This window comes from Xyrauchen texanus, chromosome 12 (genome assembly GCF_025860055.1).
Source record: "Xyrauchen texanus isolate HMW12.3.18 chromosome 12, RBS_HiC_50CHRs, whole genome shotgun sequence".
NCBI classification, from domain to species: Eukaryota; Metazoa; Chordata; class Actinopteri; order Cypriniformes; family Catostomidae; genus Xyrauchen; species Xyrauchen texanus.
In genome coordinates, this window is record NC_068287.1 from 33,809,448 (window position 1) to 33,833,063 (window position 23,616).

The following is a 23,616-nucleotide window of genomic DNA, read 5'->3' on the forward strand; positions in this document are numbered from 1 at the left end:
TAAAAATATTGTATTAAATTTTTTTTCTACCAAATAGTTTTATATCAACAAATGTTAAAAGTAAACTAATGCCTTGCAATATGTTAATTTTCATACACAAACTTTCAGTAATACGGTTTGGACCTGTCAAGCTCTGAAAAAATACCAAGTTGATTGTCTTTTGGAAATGCAAGTTCATTCCATCATACCACAACTGGAAATATAGAAACAGCCAAATTGTCATTACTAGTTTAAAAGAGTCATCCAAGCCTCAGTAAGTAATTTGAAAGGGTCACTTTAGAATTAGTAATGCGGTTTTGCAAGAGTAACAAGGTTGTGTGCCAATAAGCAAGCCTCAAGACTCACAGCACAAAGATTCATCACTGAGGGACACTTTTATTTGGTTATTAAAATATACCTACACCTAATCCATTTACATAGCCACAAATGTCACAGGAGCCATTTAAATCAGCTTCACTCTAACTCTCACACATAGAAAACTGTCATCCATAAGTACGGTGATCATTGCAATAACTACATATTTTCATAATATCAGATCATCAAAAGCATGATAAAAAATAAATGTGTGCTTTCAGTGATTCTACTTTTTGTAAAAACGAGCACAGCTGATGATTTGGGTCAATTATTTGACATGACGGTACTTAAAGTATTTCAAAAATATTCCAATACAGAATACAAATATGACAAATTTCTCTTTACTTCAGTGACTTTGATTATACAGTCATGCATCATGAGAGATATTACTCAAATATCAGCATATCAGCAATACTTTTCCATAGGTCCCTGTTTACCTACTACTGTATTTATGTAAGTATTAGTGTTGTCACGGTACCAAAAGTTCAGTAATCGGTACCGATACCGGTGAAATTGCATGGTTCTCGATACCAAGTTTGATACCACAGCAAAAATATGCTAATATTATAATGTGCTATTGTATACACCAGTTTAGATATTTTTTTATTATTTAATAATTATTTTAATAATTACAGTTTAATAATTATTATTTTCCAGAACTATACAGAACATTTTTTTACAGTTTAATTAAATTTTATATTCAAAATGGTGTCTAATCAATACATTCTTAAAACGTTTAACAAGTGAAAGCAGAACTTTGCATTTTTTTTTTTGCCAAACTTTTATTCAACAACTGTCTTGCTTGTGATATTATGATTAATTATTATTAATAATAATAATAAAGTGAATAATACATTTTACTATACAGTTTACTATACTCACAATTTCAGGCATCTAGTTTTTATTATGGCGTGTTTTTTTTTTTTTTGCTGGATGCTTCACTTTTCCTGATAAACAGTTCACATGGCTCAGTGTGATCACGGAAGACTTTAGTCATCTCTTTACACTGGACTTTGAGTCCGACAAATGAAATGTAGGACACAGTTATGAAGTGTTGTATTTTAGATGACTTGTGTTTTTGAAGCACTGGTCAACGTTTTAAATGCTATATAAATAAAGTTTGAGTTGAGATTAAAGCGTAAATGCTGTGATTTTAATTATATAAATATATATTTTACTTGTGCTCTGTCATCTAATACAATGTGAATGATTCTCAATGTCTGTGGCGTTTCAAGTGTTTGAGCAGTTGGATTTATACATTCGAAGTACGCAGCTCATCCGCACTAAGATTGCAGCCGTAGGCGGTTTAATAAATCACACTAGGACATTTGATTTAATTTGATTAATTGTCCATTTCAGTGTAAAAGGAGTCACAGAACATATGTTCAAAATAAGCGTGTGAGCATTTTAAAGGTGTTGTGTGTCAGTAATACTGTGCGCTGGTAACAGATTGAGTCGGTGCTCTGTACTTCCGGTAGGCTACTACAGAAACACTGGTATCGTTACATATTGTTTATTTTAGTATCAACTTAGTACCGAAGTACCGGTACTTTTGACAACACTAGTATGTATATTTGAAAGACAGATCAATCTTGCTCTGAGCAAGTAAATTGGTATATGCATGTACAAACAGGGTGAACACTGAAGAACTAAATTCAACTTTTGAATGAATAGAACTGACAGGGAAAAACCACCTCTAAGACTCTGATATTCTGTCTGATCTTAGAGGTATCTGTGATTCTTTTTTAAATATCTAAACTCAAAGATCACATTATGCCATCTGAAGATGTAAAATGAAGAAATTAGAACATAAAATACATTTACATAGTGTTAAGCATTTAAAATGGTGGCGTTTCATTTTTCTTCTTTTTTTAAATGTTTTTTTTTTTTTACTTAAGATCACATTTACGTTATCAACTATACTGCAAAACAACTTGCTGTATCCATGTGATTACTAAAACTTTTAGTCTCAAAAAAGCAAAAGTTTGTTCAGTAGTACTTTGTAATTATTGTCTTTCTTTCTTTTTTTGCATCACTTCAAAAATAATATTTTATAATAAACTTTCCCTCACAACAATGCTTCAGTCAGACTATATACTCTGTAGCACCTTTCATTTCATATGATCCAGGTAGATGCATGGGGCTTGCTATTTTATTTATTTGTTTTCGCGCTGATTTGGAATGCCCAATTCCCAATGTGCTCTAAGTCGTTGTGGTGGTGTAGTGACTCGCCTCAGTCCAGGTGGCGTAGGACGAATCTCAGTTGCCTCCGCGTCTGAGACCGTCAATCCGTGCATCTTTTCACATGTCTTGTTGTGCTTCACACTATTCTCCATGGCATCCACACACAACTCACCACGCACCCCACCGAGAGCAAGAACCACATTATGGTGAACACAAGGAGGTTAATCCAACGTGACTCTTCCCACCCTAGCAACTGGCCAATTGGTTGCTTAGGAAGCCTGATTGGAGTCACTCAGCACGCCTGGAGCATGGGGCTTGCTATTGAATGAATGAACATTACATTTATATAGTGCTTTTCTGACACTACACACAAAGCACTTCACACAGTGAACAGGGGACTCTCCTCAACCATCACCAGTGTGCAGAATCCACATGGATGATGTGGCGCAGCCATAGTGCAGCAATACGCTCACCACACACCAGCTATTAGTGGAGAGGATAGAGTGGAGTGATAGATTCTATTATTTTATACTGTTGGAATTAGCAGCTGTGCACATTCCATGATAGTACAAAGAATACTGGGTGCTTTTTAATATAAATATATAGGCACTATCTGGCTGTCACCAGGTTGCCTCGATTAAAAATTAACAATGATTAAGTTAATACTATATGCCATCTAATAGGATCTAAGTCATTAGAGTATTTAATTATTAATGTTTAAATCCACCTTTTGTGAAAATACTACACAACATTCATGTTTTTAAGATCATGTCAAAAGATAATGTACAATTCTTCACACAATGAAAATAAAAGGGGCCTTTAGTAAATTTTAGAAACTCACAATTGAAAATAAAAATCACAACCTTGGGTTTCAATAGATAAAAACAAACAAACAAATAAAATGTTCAGCCAAAGGTCCAGTCTTTTCCACATTCCTTTTCTTTTTAATCCATCCTTAAGCACATCTGAATTCCCTACATCCCTTAATCCTTATTCATCTCCAGACCTCCACAGCACTTATCCATGTTGAGCTATCTCCAAGCTCGACACACTGGTTGGACTTACTGACTGGCCTTCTCCCTAGGCCTCACCGTATCCTGAAACACCAGCCGTGAGTTATCAGCCGCCTCCAGAAAGGCCTCCATCTCTGCACTATCAAGATTGACCAGTTCACCCACCTCCACCTGTGACGCTAGGTCTTCTTCTTCCTGCACCTCAAGACCCTTCTGGACCTCCTCATTCTGCTCCTCCTGTTCCTCTTCTGGCTCAGGCTCTGGTGTGGGCTCGATCTCACCTTCACGGATCTTCTTCACATGGAAGGTGAAGGGCGGTACATGATATGTGGTAGATTTGGAGCGGGCATAGACAGTGTAGTCAGGCGTCAGTGACTTCTTTATCTTCTCTCGTGAGCTGCGGAATTTCTCTCTGCGCTCAGTGTTTGGTGTCATTTTTGTTCCCAACTTGCCCATCTTCTTTCCCAGGCTCTTCTTGGTCTTCTCAAAGTTCTCTCGAGTTCTTTGACGTGTCTTCTCCAGGTTCTCTTTAGTTCTCTGACGGGTTTTCTCCAGGTTCTCCTTGGTTCTCTGTCTGTTCTTCTCCATCTGCTCCTTGCTGAAGGACTTCTTCAGCTCGTCCACCTTCTGCAAACCGCTGCGTTTGATGCGCTCAGCACGTGATTCTTCTATGATCTCCTCCACTTCCACTTCCTCTTCAGAGCCATGTTCTTCTGCTCCACATTCAGTCAGTATTTGCTGTCCTTCTTCTACAGCCACTGGCTTTTTAGAGCCCTTCACAGGTTTCTCCTTGTCCTACGAGAAAGATGGAGAGAGAAAAGGAGAGAAGGAATTAAGGAATTAACATTAGATTAGACAACACAGATAAGATTATTCTTGATCTGAATCAGTTCAAGAACGTTGTGGCATGTTTAAACAATACGTGTTACAACTCCAATCATGGGATCACAACAAATAAAAGAAGATGATGAGCATAATTAACAAAATAGAAGCATTTTATTTAAAAAACACCCATACGAGTAAAACTTCAGGAAATGGAATGTTTCTGCTCGAGCAAATAAACCAGGTAAACGGACACAGAGTATTATGTGTAGATGGAGCCCAGGTTGAAATTAGAGACTCTCCCTTAATGGGAAGGAAACCTTTTAAGTAGTCTGGGAAACATGAGCGCTGTTGTTCCCAATTACTTCCCAGCAAATCACCTGCAAGAAAACACACACAAACACAAGCACACACCAAAGGGAAACAAAACACAAACAGGTAGCAGCCGATAGGGGCGTAACCCCCTCCCCCACAAAATCAGAATCATACACTACAACCACATTAAAACACTGCACCCATACTTTCTTTCCACTCTCCATCACAGATCCATAACCTCTCAACAACATGGGCCCTGGGAGGGGAATATAATGTCAGATACAATGCGAAGTGTGGAATTGCACCACGTACATTAAGATACAGGTGCACAGGACATTGCATCAGGCAGAACAATATCAGTCTCCTTAATATGACGGACCTCAAGATTATAAGGTTGTAAAATCAGCGACCAGCGCATCAGACATTGGTTAGGGTTTTGGATTTTTTTAAATATCAGGGGATTGTGGTCACAGTAAACCCTACATTCTCCCAAATAGACATTTAAGTGCTGAAGCACCCAAACTAAAGCTAAAGCCTCCTTTTCAGTCACTGAATAATTTAACTGATAAGGTAAATCCTTTTTAGAAAACAAACATATGGCCTGGGCAATCATCATCCTGCAAGAGGACAGCTCTTGCTCCTACTTTACTAGCATCCACATGAATCTTAAGCGGTTTATCCAACTGTGGACCAGCAAGAATCAGAGCAGAGCTGAGAAGAGATTTCACAATTTCTTAAGCATTTTGACAGGTCAAATTCCAAATAAATGAATCTTTTACAATGCAATATTATTAACAAATTATCAAAACAGAACACTTCTGATTTGTCAGCAAATTTCAAAGCACATGTTCAGTTTTGGTCAAATTTCTACTTGCATTGTAAAGTACAGCATCAAAGCTTTAAAACGATAACTATTTTGTGTTGGACAAGACTGTAGAAATTTATATTTTGATAATATAGCAAGGAACTCTGGGTCCCCTGACTGTTTATTGGTCTGGGCACCTTTCGTTTTACATTCATATATCGTTACCATCTTTCACCCCATTAGCTAGGGCTCTGTCTGTCCATAACAACTGACCTAAAACAATGGCATAATCTAACGTTTAGAGCTTTATTAATCCCCATGAGGCAATTCATTCAGACTGTCATGGTGCTTCACATATACAGACAACACTGAATACACGTACAAACAAAAAATCTAAATACATGAAATATATAAAGAAAAAATTATATTAATAATAAATAAAAACAAAGAAATAATAAAATAGTCAGTTATGTTTGTTACAGAAAGTAATTGCTTCAGGCACAAAAGTTAATTTGTAAGGGTTTGTGAGACACCTGATTGTCCGTAAACACCGCCCAAGGGGCAACCACTCAAAGTAAAGGTTCAAAGGGTGTGTGCTATCTCCCATTATTTTATGTGCCATCCTCAACACTTGCTGTTCATAATAAAATGTTAAACTACGTAAAGAAACACCCATAATTTTTGAGCATATGTTTACAATACCTTGCAGACGATTTTTGTTCTTCATAGACATTGAAGAAAACCAACATAATAAAGAAAACGACAGAATACTTTTTTAATAATGGCATCAGTATTTTTATCAAACTATCAAAAATTGTCCCTAAATACTTGTATTCCTCTACTACATTCACCTGTGTACCATTAATAATCACAGGTTGAAGTGAAAGTGTTTTCTTACTAAAATTGATAACCATCTCTTTAGTCTTTGAGACATTCAAGTCTAGTTTCATACGTTTACACAAAGAGATAAATCTGTGTAGAGCCGGACCATAATCCTGGTCTGAATGTGAAAGCAAGGAAAGAAGAACAGTATCATCCACATATTTTACTAGGTAACTGTTACCTTGTAAACTCTGACAATCATTAGTGTATAATATAAAAAAAGATTGGAGAAAGTACACAACCTTGTGGTGAACCTATAGAAGTGTTTAACGTATAAAACCCCATTAACCCTAACCCTTTGTTGCCTATCTGTTAAAAAGGCCACAATCCATGACACTAAACCATGATTAAAATTAAACTGACTAATAAATTTTTTCCCTAAAATAACAAGTTGCAGAGTGTTAAATGCTGACGAGAAGTCCACAAACAAAAGCCATGCAAATGCTTTACTTTTTTCCAGATGTTGATAAAGAGTATTTAACAGAAACAGTTTTGCATCATCTACGACTCTTCCGGTGCAATATGCAAACTGCAGCGGATCTAAAGCCGAACTAGAAACCGTCATCATATGCTTTTTGATCTATTTTTCAAAAACCTTCATGACCAAAGAGGTCAAGGCAATTGGACGATAGTCGTTAAAAGAATCTGGCTTAGCTATTTTAGGTATTGGAACAATAGTTGAGCTTTTCCACAGATCAGGTATCAACCATAAATCTAAGGAAGACTGACAAAGTAAATGGAGAACTCCACTAAGCTGATCGGCACAGTGATTCAGTGTTCTACCACATATCCCATCCGGACCTGGGGCCTTATTAAGCGGTGTGGCATTCAACTGTCTCAATATATTAAAAGGATTCAGTTTAAAATTATTAGAAATACTCAGTGTGTCTTTAAAATCTACCATATCATCAATTGTAGCAAATGTATCGAAATGTACTCAGCATTAGAGTATGCTGATTCAATACCAGTGTAAGCTGCACCTGATTGGAAAGTTGAACCTGCTGGGCCTGGACACCTCCCTCTGCAACTGGATCCTGGACTTCCTGACTGGGAGACCTCAGTCAGTCTGGATCGGGAACAGCATCTCCACCACCACCACACTGAGCACTGGGGCCCCCCAGGGCTGTGTGCTCAGTCCAGTGCTGTTCACTCTGCTGACTCACGACAGTGCAGCAATGCACAGCTCGAACCACATCGTCAAGTTTGCAGATGACACGACCGTGGTGGGTCTCATCAGCAAGAACGACAAGTCAGCATACAGAGAGGAGGTGCAGCGGCAAACGGACTGGTGTAGAGCCAACAACCTGTCCCTGAATGTCAACAAAACAAAAGAGATGGTTGTTGACTTTAGGAGAGCACAAGGTGAACACACTCCGCTGAACATCGACGGCTCCTCTGTGGAGATCGTCAAGAGCACCAAATTCCTTGGTGTTCACCTGGCGGAGAACCTCACCTGGTCCCTTAACACCAGCTCTATCACCAAGAAAGCCCAGCGGCATCTCTACTTTCTACGAAGGCTGAGGAAAGCACATCTCCCAACCCCCATCCTCACTACATTCTATAGAGGGACTATTGAGAGCATCCTGAGCAGCTGCATCACTGCCTGGTTTGGGACTTGCATTCGTTTCGGACCGCAAAGCCCTGCAGAGGATAGTGAGGACAGCTGAGAAGATCATCGGGGTCACTCTTCCCTCCATCAAAGACATTTACAAAAAACACTGCATCCGCAAAGCAACCAGCATTGTGGACGACCCCACACACCCCTCACACAAACTCTTCACCCTCCTGCTGTCTGGCAAGAGGTACCAAAGCATTCGGGCCCTCACGGCCAAACTGTGTAACAGCTTCTTCCCCCAAGCCATCAGACTCCTCAATACTCAAAGACTGGTTTGACACACACACACACACACACACACACACACACACACACACACACACACACACACACACACAGAATACATAATACATTTATTCTGACTTCATAACCAGTTTGACTACATTCTGTCTAAAGATTAATAATGACTCTTCATCGTCACCCCAAAACCCCTTATAACAATGCGGGTATTATACCGAATTCATACTGAGACAACTAGTGCATTCCCTCTAGAGAGCACTCTACTAAAAATGGATAAAAACAATCCACTCAAGCAAACCTGTGTATGTTCATGTAGTTCAAAAGGAATTATAATAAATGATTGTAATACTTATTACACATACTGTATGCACTACCAGTTAAAATTCTGGACATACTTGATTGAATTTACTGTATGTGTCGTGCCTCAATGTATCCCTTAATTTTATTTATTTATTTGTAAGAAAAGGAGGGATGAGTTGAAATAATTTTTTTTGGTAATCAACATTATGCCATAAATGTTGTTGATTGAGTTTAACTTGTATTGAACACAGAATATTTATTTAAAGGTCCATGCCAGCTTTACACTGACCTGAGGTCCTACAGCACCATTAAACAGATGTACAAGTGAACTCAAAAACCAAACACATATGAATTCATACCCCAAATGTGCCCTACCTGTTGAACAGATGCTAATTTGAGAAGGAAAAGCTTACTGACAAGGTCTTGACTTTGTAAATTGAGACCATGCAAGTTACCTTATAACACTGGACCATGTGGCAATGTAAAGACAGTTATTCCTTATCTGGTTTAACATGCCTGCAGTAAGCTGTATCAAGAAGTAGTACACACCCTCTGTTGGTCAAGAGAAGAAACAGCCCCTCAACGACTTGACTGTGGATGATACTGTCAATGCTTTGCATAAACCAAAATAGATCCAGACATTTAGCAATATGATTCTTAAATGCAGGGCCGGATCATTTCAATTACAAATAGATGGCTCTTTTTCATTCATATTATTCATAGTCTCCTTCTCTATCTCTGATAGTGTGCTAGTGTGGAGAAGTCCTTGTAAATTTGCCAGTGTTTCCTTATCTGGATGTGAAGGTTGAATATGTGTGTGTGTGTGTGTGGGCAGGTTTAAGTGGTTTACGAGGACTTTGTTTTAGGTTACAAACTGGTAATTAAAAGAGTTTTATGCTATAAATGTGGTTTATGAGGACATTTCTAATGAATTGTAATTTTGCAATATATGTAGGAAATCTTGACCACTCACATAAAAATGAAAACTTCACAGGGTTTCTGTGGGTCTTAAAGGGTTAGTTCACCCAAAAATTTAAATTATCCTATAATTTACTCACCATCAAGCCATATTAGATGTATAATACTTTCTTCTTTCAGCCAAACACAATCAGAGTTATATTAAAAAATATCCTGGCTCTTCCAAGCTTTATAATGGGAGTATATGGTACCTTAGATTTTGAAGCCCAAAAAAGCCCATCCATCCATCAAAAAAGTAATAATACGGCTCCAGGGGGTTAATAAAGGCATTCTGTAGCGAAGCAATGTGTTTTTGTAAATATCCATATTTGTAACTTTATAAACTATAATCATTGGCTTCCTCTATCCTCTGCACTTCTGCATTCGTCACTTCTCACAGGAGTTTACGCTATGCCTACGTCATACGCCGGAACTCAACTCTCTCGTGAATGTGCGGACAGCCGTTACCAGAACCAGTGATTATAGTTACTTTTTTAATAGATGGATGCACTTTTTTGGGCTTCAAAATCTAAGGTACCATTTTATAAATCATGGAAGAGCCAGGCCATTTTTTTTTATATAACTCCGACTGTGTTTGGCTGAAAGAAGAAAGTAATATACACCTAGCATGGCTTTAGGGTGGGTAAATTATGGGATAATTAAAATTTTTGGGTGAACAAAACCCTTAAAAAGTCCTAATTCGCCCTTCAGCAAAATAAGACCTTAAAAAGGTTTTAAATCGGAGCAACAAGACTTTACTTCATAAGGTCATGGCATTCAATTCTGTATGAGGGATTGTTTTCTCATTGAGGGATTGTTTTCTTGTTGCGTTTAAGTATGGTGACCAGATGTCCCATTTTGAAGAGGTGTGTCCTGACAATTCTCTTAACATTGTAATTATGTCCTGGTTTCAGCTGGTAGGCTCACTGATTTTTTTCTACTTACATTTAATGTACTCATTTTCCTTTTTGCTATTGTCTTTGGTATCGTTTGCAAAGAAGAGAAGCAACTTTGAAGCGTTGCACATTGATTTGATGATACTTTCATTCTAGTCTTCTAGTATCTGGATACCATGGCAATGACATTATACGCTTGGTCTGCACTCTTTGTCATCCTGTCAGTCAGCACAAGTAGAAATGCACCAATGAAAAATGTGTTTCTTCGTGCAGCACATGAAAATGTAAGCGAGAATTTTTCTGTAATGAAAACGGAAAAAAAATGGAAATGTTAATTTCCCCACGAACAAGGAGGTAAATCAGACAATGATACATTTAGACAGCCACACTGCACTTTTTACATAGTACAGGCACTTATATGTTCAGATGTGGGGGTTAATCTTATTGACACAAATCATCCTGTTCAAAAGTTTGCATCCCTTGATTCTTCCTATGTTGTCTTCTTGAGTATCAATATGGTAAATAGTCTGCTCTTATATAGCGCTTTTTTAAACTTAGCGATATTCAAAGCGCTTTACACTGCGTCTCATTCACCCATTCACACACACATTCATACACCAATGATGGCAGAGTTGCGCTATGTCGCTAGCCTGCCATTGGGAGCAACTTGAGGTTCAGTGTCTTGCCCAAGGACACTTTGGTATGTGGAGTCGTGTGGGCTGGGAATCGAACCACCAACCCATGCGATTAGTGGACAACCCACTCTACCATCTGAGTAGAATGACAAGAGATACCTCCTGGTAGGGGCTTCTGGGCTTTCTTGTATGCCAGAGTGATTACTTTCACAATCTTTGACACAGCAGTGCCCTTCTATGTGGAGGCTGCCTTACATTCCTCCAAATAATGCTGCAAATAATTCAAAAATCTCGGAATCTCACGGTGTGTAGGATCAATCCCACTGTCCCTACACCTTGAATAAAATAGATATCAATGCGAGACATATGTGTTGATGTGTTGCAGCTCTAGATGCAGTTTTAGGAGTACAGCAAACCAAGCACTGGCTGTCAATCGGGGTGATTGCACAGGGAGATCCTGTTTAAAGTCTCCCACAGCAGCGGAAAAGGAGGGAATGCATAAAGTAGGCAATTTGGCCACCCATGAGATGATGCATCCTGACTCAAGGGGATGGACATCTCTGTCTTTGCAAATTTTGCAAAGTGACATTGAATGGTTGCCTCTAAAGCAAAAAGATTTACTTCTGCTTCACCGCTGCAATATGCTCTGCGCTACATCCAGGTGAAGCCTCCATTTTTCCTGATGCAGAAGATTTCTGGAGAGAGATTCTGCTATCTGATTTCTTGATCACAGAAGATGTCCTCAATTATGCAAGCAGGGGAAGAGACCAAATGAGAATCCTGCGAGTGAACACAAGGACCTGAGGGACTTTGTGCCACCCTAATGTTTCAGGTGGAAAACTGTCAAGGTGATGTTGAACTGAATAAGCATATGGCAGCCTGCCAGGGCTAGTAATACATATTGAAGGGCTAAGAAAATTGTGTATAACTCCAGCAGATTTATGTGGCCTGTGGACTGATCTGGTGTCCAACTGCCACTAATGCCCCTTTGATTCCATGTTGCCCCCTATCCCATGAAGTAAGCATCAGTCTTGACTTCTTCCCGATGAGAGGTAATAATACAAAACGTAGGGGTTCCCGTCATCAGAAACTCCCACTGATTCCATTGTGTCAATGCATGAATGCAAAGTTGGGAAATAACAATATATGATGACGTTGTCTGGTTGGGTTCAACTGCAAATTGGAGAGGTCTGAGGTGGAGCAAGCCCAATGAAATCATCGAAGTAGCAGCAGTCATCAGTCCTATAAGGTGTATAAGCACTCCTTACGGTAATATTGTTTCCAGCAAAGATATGAGCAAGTTGCTGCGAGATATTGTTTACCCAGACATGTGACAGAGTGGCAGACATCCTACAAGAATCCAGAGAAAATCTAATACAGCAATGAAACTTTTTCTTATTCACAACAAGACCCAGCTTCTGCACATGCTCCAAGAGCAGTCTGGTATCACAGACATACTCATAGTGACTGACTGTATTTTTTTTTGTGAATCTGTACGCCCGCATTGTGCACGAGAGCAGGGAACATTACCTTGTAGTCCCTTGTCTGGTGACAATACTAAAGCCACCACAGCCTGTTCTATATCCTGTGTGCGCCCCAGCCCAATAGAATCAGATTCAGCTATTGACCCTAGGGTACGGGCTGTATTTAATCAACATTTCAGAGCACTCGATTATGTGAGTGCATTAGACAATTGAACCAAAAAGTCTTTACATGGCGGCATGGCAAAAGAATTCTACTGCCTATAAAAAACATTGAACTGGGCAGGTTGGGTGTCTGTCTTATTGAGGCCCAGACAGGCAACCACCATTTGGAGCATAGCCAGAGTATCATCAAAAGATGTCATGTCAACATAAAAAAGCCAGGGAAAAAATTGTTTTTAATAGAGATTTAAATGACACCAGTGTGGAGGCCATTCTAATGTGCAAAAGCAAACTGTTCCAGAGCTTCGGGGCCAACACTGCAAAGGCACGGTCCCCCCATCCAAATCTGTATGATCACGAAAAAGGGAGTTTGAAGAACTTAAGTTAATTAAGTCCAAATTAAGTGAGAGTAGGGGGAAACGTAAGATTCTTGCACAGTTCCCTGATTAGAACCGTTCTCATTCTCCGGTGAGATCGATTTGATCCTCCAGTTTACCCACAGGTTGAAGAGATTGGAGGAGACACTTCATTTCCGCAATTTCCAAGAAAAGATCAGTGACTTTCTAAAATAGAAACTGGCCTGTCAATTGGCCACTTTTAGCAATGGATTTGTGTCCCGGGGGGAGACATACATCATGCCCATCATCAGAAAGAAGGAACTTTTTGCACAGCCGATAGAAAAAGCAGAAAGCCAGTAGGATTCATAACCGAATCAATATGCCGTCAAAACATTCGGATAGAGCCGTAAGATTGAAAAATAATAAAAACATATCCACCGATCCAACAAACATTTGCCACCGGATTGCAGTTAAGTTTAATAATATGTTTACTACTCCACTGCAATTACATGTAGATGTGACAGAAAAAAATATCTCAATAAATCAGCATAGAGAAATTACTTTAGTTAGCAGAGAAACTCTAACTTAACACAAATAACACCAGCCTAGTACTGTAGTACTGAGAGGCTCAGAGTGTTACAGACGCGCAAAGAAATTTCCACAATGGCAAAAATAGTTCCACAATTTAGAAGAGCATTCTGTCACTGCTCTAGGTAGCTGCACTTGATGGTGCGATGATGACAAATGACCAATCTCTATTGGATGAGAACATTAATGAGGCTGAAAAGTGAGCTACTGTGGCTTATCATCCCCAGAGCTCAGCCTACGTCAACACCTGACTTTGTTGGTATATTATCTCAACCTACCTGGCTGGTGCTGCAATAACCAGTAGTGCTTAAGCGCCGCCTCTGTCGGTCAGGAAAAGACCTTTATTATGATGAAAATTTATATTTAAAACCAAAGAAACCCTTTGGCACAAAAAGGTTATAATTGCAAAAAAAATTGCTTTAGTACAATATGTATTTTGATGATTCTGATATATATTTATTAGTGGTTCAGAACACTTATTTTGCACCCCATCCTACAGATTTTTATGCTCTGTATCTTTTCAAGACAACAGGTTTTTTAAATTTTAAATAGTTACATGCAATAGTCTGCTATTCAGACTGCACAGGCCTAAATATGGCATGTTAAGGAAAATTTAAAATATGTATTATCACAAGTTTTTCGGTTGTCATGATGACCTGATAAATCTTACTACAGTAATTAACAGGCAATATGTCTCATCTGATATATTGTTTTTTAATAAGTTTCTTAATATTACTAATACGGAGTGCAAAAAGTATTGTCATGCATGCCACAGTATATTCTCGGTTCGTAATTAAACCCTTCAAACAAAGATTTAGAGTCTGTTTGCAAAGAGCCGAGGTGCATTAAAGCTTTTGTTTCTTTCAGGAAAGAATGGAGTTTCCTTTTGCCTTTTAAAACACACGAGTAATAAAGAGCACTCTAGCATGATTGCATAAACACATGCATGTGCAAACACAAGCTGATCTTGACACACTGTACTGTACAAAATACACTATACAAAAGAGAGTATTCTTCTATTGTTCCAATTGAAAGTGAAGGTTGTATTTCAGTCATGCATATCTGTTGACTTGTTCAATTACTCCCTTATTCACACACACTCTCTTGGACAAATTCACACGCAGAAGGCTCTGTTTGTATTAAAACCACTGCATCTCAGGCTACTATGATGACCTTGACCTGCCAACTATGCTTTTTTTCTACATAATATATTGCCACTATATTGCAGCTTCTGTTTGAGACTAAAAGGGGTGGGCTTATTTTTCAGTATATACTTTATTTATATTTATGATGCGGCTCTCTTCAGTCTGACTGGTCGATCTTGGCATTGAGTGGTGAAATATTTTTTGAATAGTGACCGCTAAACTGTATATTTGTTCACTCTCCTACGCAACATACCAGTGATACTTTCATGTCTCTCATATTACTCTCCATTCTCTCTTTTCTCACATCAGTGCAATGGACAAATCAATTTAGAACAGCTAATTGGCACTTTACACTAATCTACATGTAAAACAATAAAATCATTCAAGGAAATAATTTTGGGCTTGGCAAAAGTACTAATTAAGTGTTTTATACTTAAAACCATATACTGATTTATCATCTGTTTGGACATGCCATGCACAAAGTAATGCTTGCTGAGTTTGCATTACTACAGTAACCGGATCTCAATGTCATAGATAGATGGTAACCCACATAGTGCAGTATACATGATATGTATGTTTGTTTCCAAATAGGAGTGTCTGCATGGATTCACATTTGTGTGTGTAACTGAGAACTCAGATGTCCAGAGTTGCTGAGCTGTTACAGAATCTTTTGTTGTGTGAAAAATATTGTCCCCTCAGATGCTAGAAGATTATTGTCATGATAGCGCAGTGTCAATGTAACGGTAGCCAACTGGTAGTTAGCTGTGTATAGTATAAACCTCACTCCACTGACCTCAAGAGGCACACTAACGACTGATGCTAAAGGCTGATTTTTACTCCCAATCCAATACAGATCACCTGACCAGAAATATTTAATTTTACCAATGCACTGACCACACAAGAATAATTTCTATAAATGCAACTCCATCAGATAACTATAAATGTGTCAGAGAGGGTGTGAGAGATGTTGATCTGAAATGAACAACATACTCTATAATTGACATAGAATGATTCCTAATCTTGTTTATTATAACTGAAGGTGAATTTTAGCTCTGAATGCACACTGCTGTGTTTGGCTGTAGTGCCAGAGTATCAAGTGTTGCTCCCGATGATCTATAGTTAATAATAAAAATTTTTTTTTTGAAGCCCTGACTCATGCACGTGATATGAAAGAATGTTCTGCAAGAGAACGGTAAAATAACTGCGATATAGAACAAATTCTTCACAAATCAAAAAAAAAAAAAAAAAACCCTGTTATTTCTTGTATCTCATATTTACCTTATTACCTACCATTAAAAATGTAAGACTCTTTAAAACCACATATGCATTCAACACATACGGATTGCCACTCAAGCCTCATTTATCTCCTGCCCATTCATCAAACATCAAATTCTGGCCCGCAAGAATAGCACGCAATCTCCTACACATTATATTGAACACACACTGCTGTCTGGGTAAATCTGATACCCAGAGTTCAATGCAAAAATAGAGCACAGGGCAGCACTGCAGCAGTTATGCAGTAGATCACACGAACCCCCATAAATCACCACAGCTTAGCCATAAAAGCCTGGATAACATTTTAAACAGGGCAATCAAAATGTTTAATACTGCTTTTGAAACAAATGTCCACTTATTTATATAAAAAATAAAAATTAAATGTGTGCTCTCACAAGTCTCACTTAACATATGCCCACACACACTGGCCTGTCACATAGTAGGAGTCCAGTTTTACAGAGGTCATTTATGTAGGCAGGGGCAGGTTATTTGATATCTGATAAATGCCATTAGTGTAACCTGCTGCCTCAGTGGACATTACACATGAGAATTCTGAAACTGAGACTTCATGAGCAATTAAACACACACACACACACACACACACACACACACACACACACACACACACACACACACACACACACACACACACACACACACACACAAATAAATGTTAAAAAAAAAAACAATAATACTGCAAGCATGTCTTATTTCTATACAAAAACGTTTTATTGTATACAAATATGCACAATATGCATAACTATATTTGTTATGCACATTCAGTGGACTGTATGGGTGAATGAATTTCATTGTCACATTTCACCCAAAATCCAAAAAAAAAAAAAAACATTATATTTTGCATAAAGAATATAAAGCATAATTTAGGACCCCTTAAGAAATTTGTATTATGATATTATTTAACAATTAAGCACACCCATCCTTCCACCCTCTTTTTTGAGACTTTTCTCCATTCTAATTATACTCTCATATCTGTATTTCAGAAAAACATGTAATATTTTTTTTTTATTTAAATCTGCATAAATTTATAAATTAATGCGATAGTTAACATGAACTAAGGATGAACAATACTTTTTACAGTTTTTTATTAATATTGGTTAATTTTAATTTCTTCATACACTTATGCATAGTTTACATTAAAAGCATATGTTAACATTAGAAAATGCCTTATGAACTAACATGAACAAACACTAAACAGTAATATTTTGGAAAATTAACATTAACAAAGACTAATACTGTAAAAATAAAATAATTCATTGTCATTTCATGATACCTAATGCAATAACTAATGTTAACAAATAGAACCTCATTGTTAAGTGTTAAAGGCCGTAAAACATGCAGTTTAAATATAACAAATAAAATATAATTGTTTTTATGAATTAAAAGAATTAGAAGTAGATCATTAGATCCCAGGGTGAAAAGATGGGAAATAGGTGCCTTGGCAAGCTGACAGTACAATACTTTACAAATAAACATATTAATGACCTCACACACTCCCGCCCACTCACATCTTTCAATACCATCAGTACTAAAAACATAAGAGACCAATAACATCAGCCGTATTTCCCCCCCTCCAGCCTCTCAGAGCAGTGCTGAGAGGAAATGACTCCTTAGTGGAGCTAAATGCAGTAACACTGATGCAGGGTAAACAACAGCAAAGTGCTGGAACACACTGACCCAACGCGCCTACATCATCCTGTCTACATGTTACATTCACACCAGCTGCTTCTACTTTCAGTGCAATAATGGAATAAGAACACTGTTATAATGGCATAATAACATTACAATAATTACAATGTAACAATGGTGTACTTGGCCCATTAAGATGTTTGTGGGTTACATAAAAAAAGTAAATGCAAAGTGTTGTTAGCCACAATTACACACTGGAAATGCTTAAAGTATTTGCAGTATTAAATACTACATTAGTAGAGCTTTACCAATACACCGATATAACTGCACAGAAGGGGACAGCTGCTGATATGAGTGGTTAATGCACTAGATTTAATTCTGTACAATTCTAACAATATTGTACAATGTGAAACGATGCAAAGTGGTTATAGCAAACAAATAAAAGCTCATTGTAATATTCCTGACAAAGCTTCTGAAGATCATTGTGCAAAAGCCAGGTGATGCTTCTAAAATTGCCCTCTTACTGACGGTTGTGTCGTTAGGCTAGCATTGCAGAAATGACCGAATTCTGCACTATAAATAAACTGAAAGGGAACAGAGTTTATGGGGTCCCAGAGTAAGTCTGTGTCCAGCCTGCAGTCCAGCACACTCTGAACACATTTAATCTGATGTACATCACACTCTAAACAGCTGTGATCTTTTATAGCAGTGAAATGCTACTCCACATATTTCAGCAAAACACTTGCATATTGTTACTGAGAAAAACACTCTTGAGTTTGTGATGGCCTTTTGAATCAGTATTAAATTTATGAATCCAAAACACAGATGTCAACGCCTTACTACACTATTTAAAGGAACATCTCGGGTTTGATACAAGATAAGCTCATTCGACAGCATTTGTGGCATGTATACTACCCCACAAAATAAAAAATAAAAAAATCATAATTCAAATTATAACTTCGCAAGGAAGTTGTACAATTGGTTATAACTATACACAGAATAGGTTAGTAAGTGATTTTATCACACTAAAGTCATGTTAACACATGTTATTTATGTCTTGTGGCTATACTTAAATAGCGAGCAAAAGTGCCTCACTGGAACCCAGGTTTTTTTTTTTTTAAGAAAAGGAGGGACATCCTTTGATGTTGATTCAGCTTAACTTGTATTCAACATGGAATATTCTCCCAAAAAGTTTGTTTACAAAAGATATTGGATTGAATGGGCCACATACAACAACACATAATAAAAATATCTTCAATAATTCTTGCTGGGCTTTATGAGGACACTGGAATGTGATGTAATAAGCTGACCTACTTTAACGGACTATACCAGACATGATTACAATCCTATAGGTGGGTGTGTAGCAGTTATACAGCAGATATAGATATGAATTTAAATGCCTTCATCTTATACAACCGAACGCCAGCCAACTATCTGCCACAGCCTGAATCCCATAAAACCAGATAGATAGATAGAAGAGAGAGAGAGAGAGAGAGAGAGAGAGAGTGACAGAGAGAAATGCAATGTGTTTACCAACTGTGAACTTGCAGATCAACAAATCCACAACCAGCAAAGTTGCACCTACCTGTACACAGAAAACTACTGACAGTAGATGAGCAAACGTGCCCAAAACTATGACCCAATTGCTGTTTCAGTGAATAAGTATTAATTACACATTTCCGAATGAAAAATTTAGTAAAGCAGATGTCATAAAAAAATAAATAAATCAGTAAGCTAAAGTTCCGACCCCCCCAAATTGGGCCTAACATCATGCCTAACAATAACCAATAGTATTTTTTTCAATATGGAATATTTGTATGTTTTTAAAATAACACTGATCACAACAAAATTATTTTGCGAATGTGTCCCTTTAAATACATGATGTCAGATGCACAACCCTTCATTAAGTACAGTATACTGTAAATTATACAAGTGATGACATGCAGTTCATTTAGAGAGACAGTTGAATCAATAGAAATAAAAGCAATAAAAGCACATAATCTCCCTCTTTCTTGTCGACATAATTCAGACTGAAAGTTCAAAACTCAGATAATCAGATCATTTCTGGATGGCGGTTGTTTGTGATGTGCACATGGTTTCATACAGTATTATATTGAATATTTGTGTAATGTATTGAGCCAGCATTGTTCAGAGATTTCTGTGAGGTTAGATGGGAGCCTTTGAAGGTTCACTTAGAAGTGGACTGACATTTTATGATACTGAGTGGGGAATTCAGGGCCAAGCCCTCTAAAGGAATCCCTGTTCACTCCGAAAGCAGCCTGGAAAGAAATATTGCAAATACACATATACAGCAGACACTAGTAAAAGAACTTGACCATATTTAAGTGATGTTAATAATTGTATTAGTATGCTGGTCTGTCATGGTAACTAAAATCTTTGATTAAATTATGAAGGAATTACTGCATGGGGAAAACAATCATTCAAGGTGACAATGTGGATTAGAACATACACATACTGGGCATTTTATTAGGAAAGGTTTATAGTAATAAAGTGCCCAAATAAAGTGCCCAATGTAGTCTTGTGCCAATGTGACCCATCCACCTCAAAGTTTGTGTTGTGCATTCTGAGATGCTATTCTGCTCACTACAATGTACAGAGTGGTTATCCAAATTACTGTAGCTTTTCTGTTGCCGTTTCTGTCCACTGTACTGCGGCTCACTGGACGTTTTTTGGCACCATTCTGAGTAAACTCTAGACTGTTGTACTTGAAATCCCAGGGGATCAGCAGTTGCATTAAGTATATGAGACTATATGAGATACTCTGGTCCTCCTTTAGGACACAAACTTTCGTGATCTAAAGGCAAGTTCACACTGCCCCAACAAGCGCCAACAGGGTTAACACACTGATCCAACAAAACATAACAACCATTGAAATCTGGTGTATGTTAGGGCAGTGTGAACTCGGCTTAGGAGATTGGAACAATGAGAGAAGACCACAGACCAGTCAGAGTCAAACATTCATAACCACTCAGAATTAGCTTCAGTTGCATTGAGTGGAGAAAAATGAAAGGCAATTCGACAAATCTGTTTTCAGATTCCTAATGCCATTGTTTTCCAATGGATGTTGTTTTTATGTATTTTAATGTTGTGTGTCAAATCACGTCTGCTGTTAATTCAGATGGAGGTGCTGCTTATAGTGTCTCTCCTCCAATCAGTGCTCCTCATTACAGAAAAATATATCAAGATTAAAAAAATTAAAAAAATAAATAAAAAAAAAGTCTGCAAATTCCAAAATGGTCAGTTGGACACCGCAAACAGACAGCGAAATGAGGTCTTTTTTTCAAACAGACATCATTTAAATGATTATATCCTGGCAAAAGTTGGGATAGAAATATAAAAATTATATAATAAGAAAGATGAGACCTTCCTTTTAACTTTAATGCATTGATTTTAAAATATGATTCTGGGTCAGTGCGACTTAATAATGATGGAGCGGGTCACATATAATTTGAAGTTCCTTCAGTACATAAATGTGATATTTGCAGCTCATTTATATGCTGTCTAGAAGATCACCAAAGAGTTTTGCCAGTGTGGCAGCTGAGGAACCTCATATGGTGCCTCCAGTATCTTTTCATTTTTACGGAGTAGCCCTTAACCCCAGGTTGCTTCAGGGGTACTGATCACATAACAAGTGTACTGTAAAGTGTTGCTTAAATTACTAATTAGTAGCAGTAAGTTAAGGTATGAGTAGATTAAATGCCAAGTCTGGATATCAAAGGATTCTAAGGTAAACTTTCCTCACCTGGAAGATGAGCACTTTGAAGTTCTTCCTCTTCAGGAGCTCATGCTCATTGTTCTCCAGTTTTTTTATTTGTCCCACCTGCTTCTCCAGGTCTGTGCGCACACTCTTCACGTTGACGTTGACCTTCCGCACCTTATCCAACAGCTTGTTGACAGTCCCAGCTGTTCCTACATAACTCTTCGCCAGCTTGGTCAGCTCCGTCTGGATGGTGCTCATGTTCTTCTCCATATTCTCCTGCCTTGCCTCCAGATCTGTTTGAGTTTGCTTGATCTGGTCTACCACGCCTATGATTTTATCTAGGAGTGAAAGAACCATCATGCCTGTAGCCTGAGCTTCTGTCTTCTCAACTCCACCACTGCCACCTCCATCAAGTCCTGGCCCCAACACCAGGTCGACCTCCTTCGCTGGGTCATCATCATCATCCTCACTGTCGCCAAGTCTAGCAGTTAACACTTTCGCAGTTTTGGCAGGTTTGGCTGCAGCTGTAACTAAGGCGACCTCCTCATCGTCATCGGAGACTTCTGCGAAAACGGCACGCTCCAGTTTGAAGTCTGTGTCGGCCATGGTGAGGTTTCAAGTACACACTGATGACTACACACACGCTTACTTGCAGATGGAGAGCTGAAGCGTACAAACGTGGCCTGTTGTGCCAGAACACAGTCCCAGGGTAAAAATAAAGTACTAAAAAAAGACCTCAATGACAGCAGATACCCAGTGACCACTGCGGTGCAACTCCAACTTGCAGGCAACAACTTACAGCAACTCTTCCAAACTACTTTCTCTCTACCAATCAATCAATGCATCTGACCTCTCACACTTGTGTCTACTACCACTGCCTACTATTCTCTAGGCTGGCAATAATGACTCAAAATTTCCTCCCTTTCTTGTTCGCTTCCTCCTTCTCCAAGCAAGTGTACTCTGGGACGTCGGCCAGTCAGTGGAAGCAGACTCTGCAGTATCAAGGTGTGTCCGTGAATGTGTGTGTGTGAACAAGCACAAATGTCACAGCTCCCCGTGAAGCCCGCCCGCAGGTCTTCCCTTTCCCCCCTCAGTCCAGCCCCCTACAGAGATCACTTACTGTAAGATTACGCCTACACTGACCCTTTAAGGGAAATCTTAACCCTCCCCAGAGCCTGGCAGGGACACATGGACACCCACCCACTCACTAATGCAAGGGTATGAGACACACATCCCATTTTGATTCATGAGTCATGAAAATGTAAATATGACAGTGAAATTACGATCAAAGACATGTGTTCATCTGACACAGATGTGTTTTGAATGCAAGCACCACAAAAATGACAAAGTTTAATCTAAAGCTAAACCCAGTACTTCTAGTCAGACTAATCTCATGACAATTACGGGACAGTGGCAACATTTTTGCACAATGGTATTACGTGGGTAAGTTTCCAAGGTGAAATACCCACTATGGTTAAATGTTCTCCCAAAACATGTTCTCTTCCTACCCTAAACCAAACCGAAAGTGTCATGAAAAGTAATGTGTGATGAAAAACGCAATTGCTGAAGCAACCAAATCGATTTGTGGTGCTTCTATGACTCTTCGGATTCATGCGTTAACCCCGGTTCTTTGCAAGTTCTGTCAGTTGAAATACCATGCAATTTGATCTCAGGCAAACAATCTTATAAAAGGTGTTTATGTTATGCAACGTAATCTCCTTGAAAGTCATGTGAAAGTGTTTATTCAGAAGATAGCATTTTGTAAGGAACATGGTGAAAAGTATGCATTTATGAACTGATAATCTGCCATTTGTTTGAATGTGAATAAGTAATGTAGTTGTAGCCTCTTGATCACGCAGCATGTTTCCATCAGCTGAATTTTTATTTTATGGACAACTTTATTTCCAGGTTTAATTTATATTTTGATTAGACTCCAATTTCTGATCCACATGATATGGGTTTATGTTTTCTCTTTTAACCGTTTAATGTAATTTTGAGTGTGACTATGGTTTAAAGTGGGTTGGAAATATCTTGGATTAATAGTGGTGTTTTCCTTATCACTTGTTTTTCTGAAAGCAAAAATAAATAAATTAAACATGGAATGTAGGCTGTCATGTGCGCAGCCTGACCGAAGGGGACAACTTCTCTCGCGAAGCACATCACACTTTAATAGTGTTTAGCCTCCCGTTCAGCTGATGAAAACATGCTGCGTAATCATGAAGAAGGATTACATCAAGATGT

At 38.3% G+C, this 23,616-nt stretch overlaps 1 protein-coding gene across 1 annotated transcript; it reads right to left on the reverse strand.

Annotated features, from left to right (window-relative positions):
- Positions 1-357: 357 nt before the first annotated feature.
- Positions 358-22,433, reverse strand: LOC127652638 (caveolae-associated protein 1-like). The gene is made up of 2 exons (XM_052138898.1): positions 21,418-22,433; positions 358-4,346 (listed from the first exon to the last, which is right to left on the reverse strand). Exons 1-2 carry the CDS (start codon positions 21,979-21,981, stop codon positions 3,600-3,602), a joined length of 1,311 nt encoding a protein of 436 aa, XP_051994858.1. The 5' UTR covers positions 21,982-22,433; the 3' UTR covers positions 358-3,599.
- Between the last annotated feature and the right edge of the window lie 1,183 nt (positions 22,434-23,616).

What these genes read in the sequence shown, in the direction of transcription:
- LOC127652638 (XM_052138898.1), bottom strand. Translation starts at nt 21,981, where the DNA reads ATGGCCGACACAGACTTCAAACTGGAGCGTGCCGTTTTCGCAGAAGTC. An exon ending in TCAAAGTGCTCATCTTCCAG is followed by an intron (nt 4,347 to 21,417) that starts GTGAGGAAAGTT and finishes TCTTTCTCGTAG; the next exon opens with GACAAGGAGAAACCTGTGAA.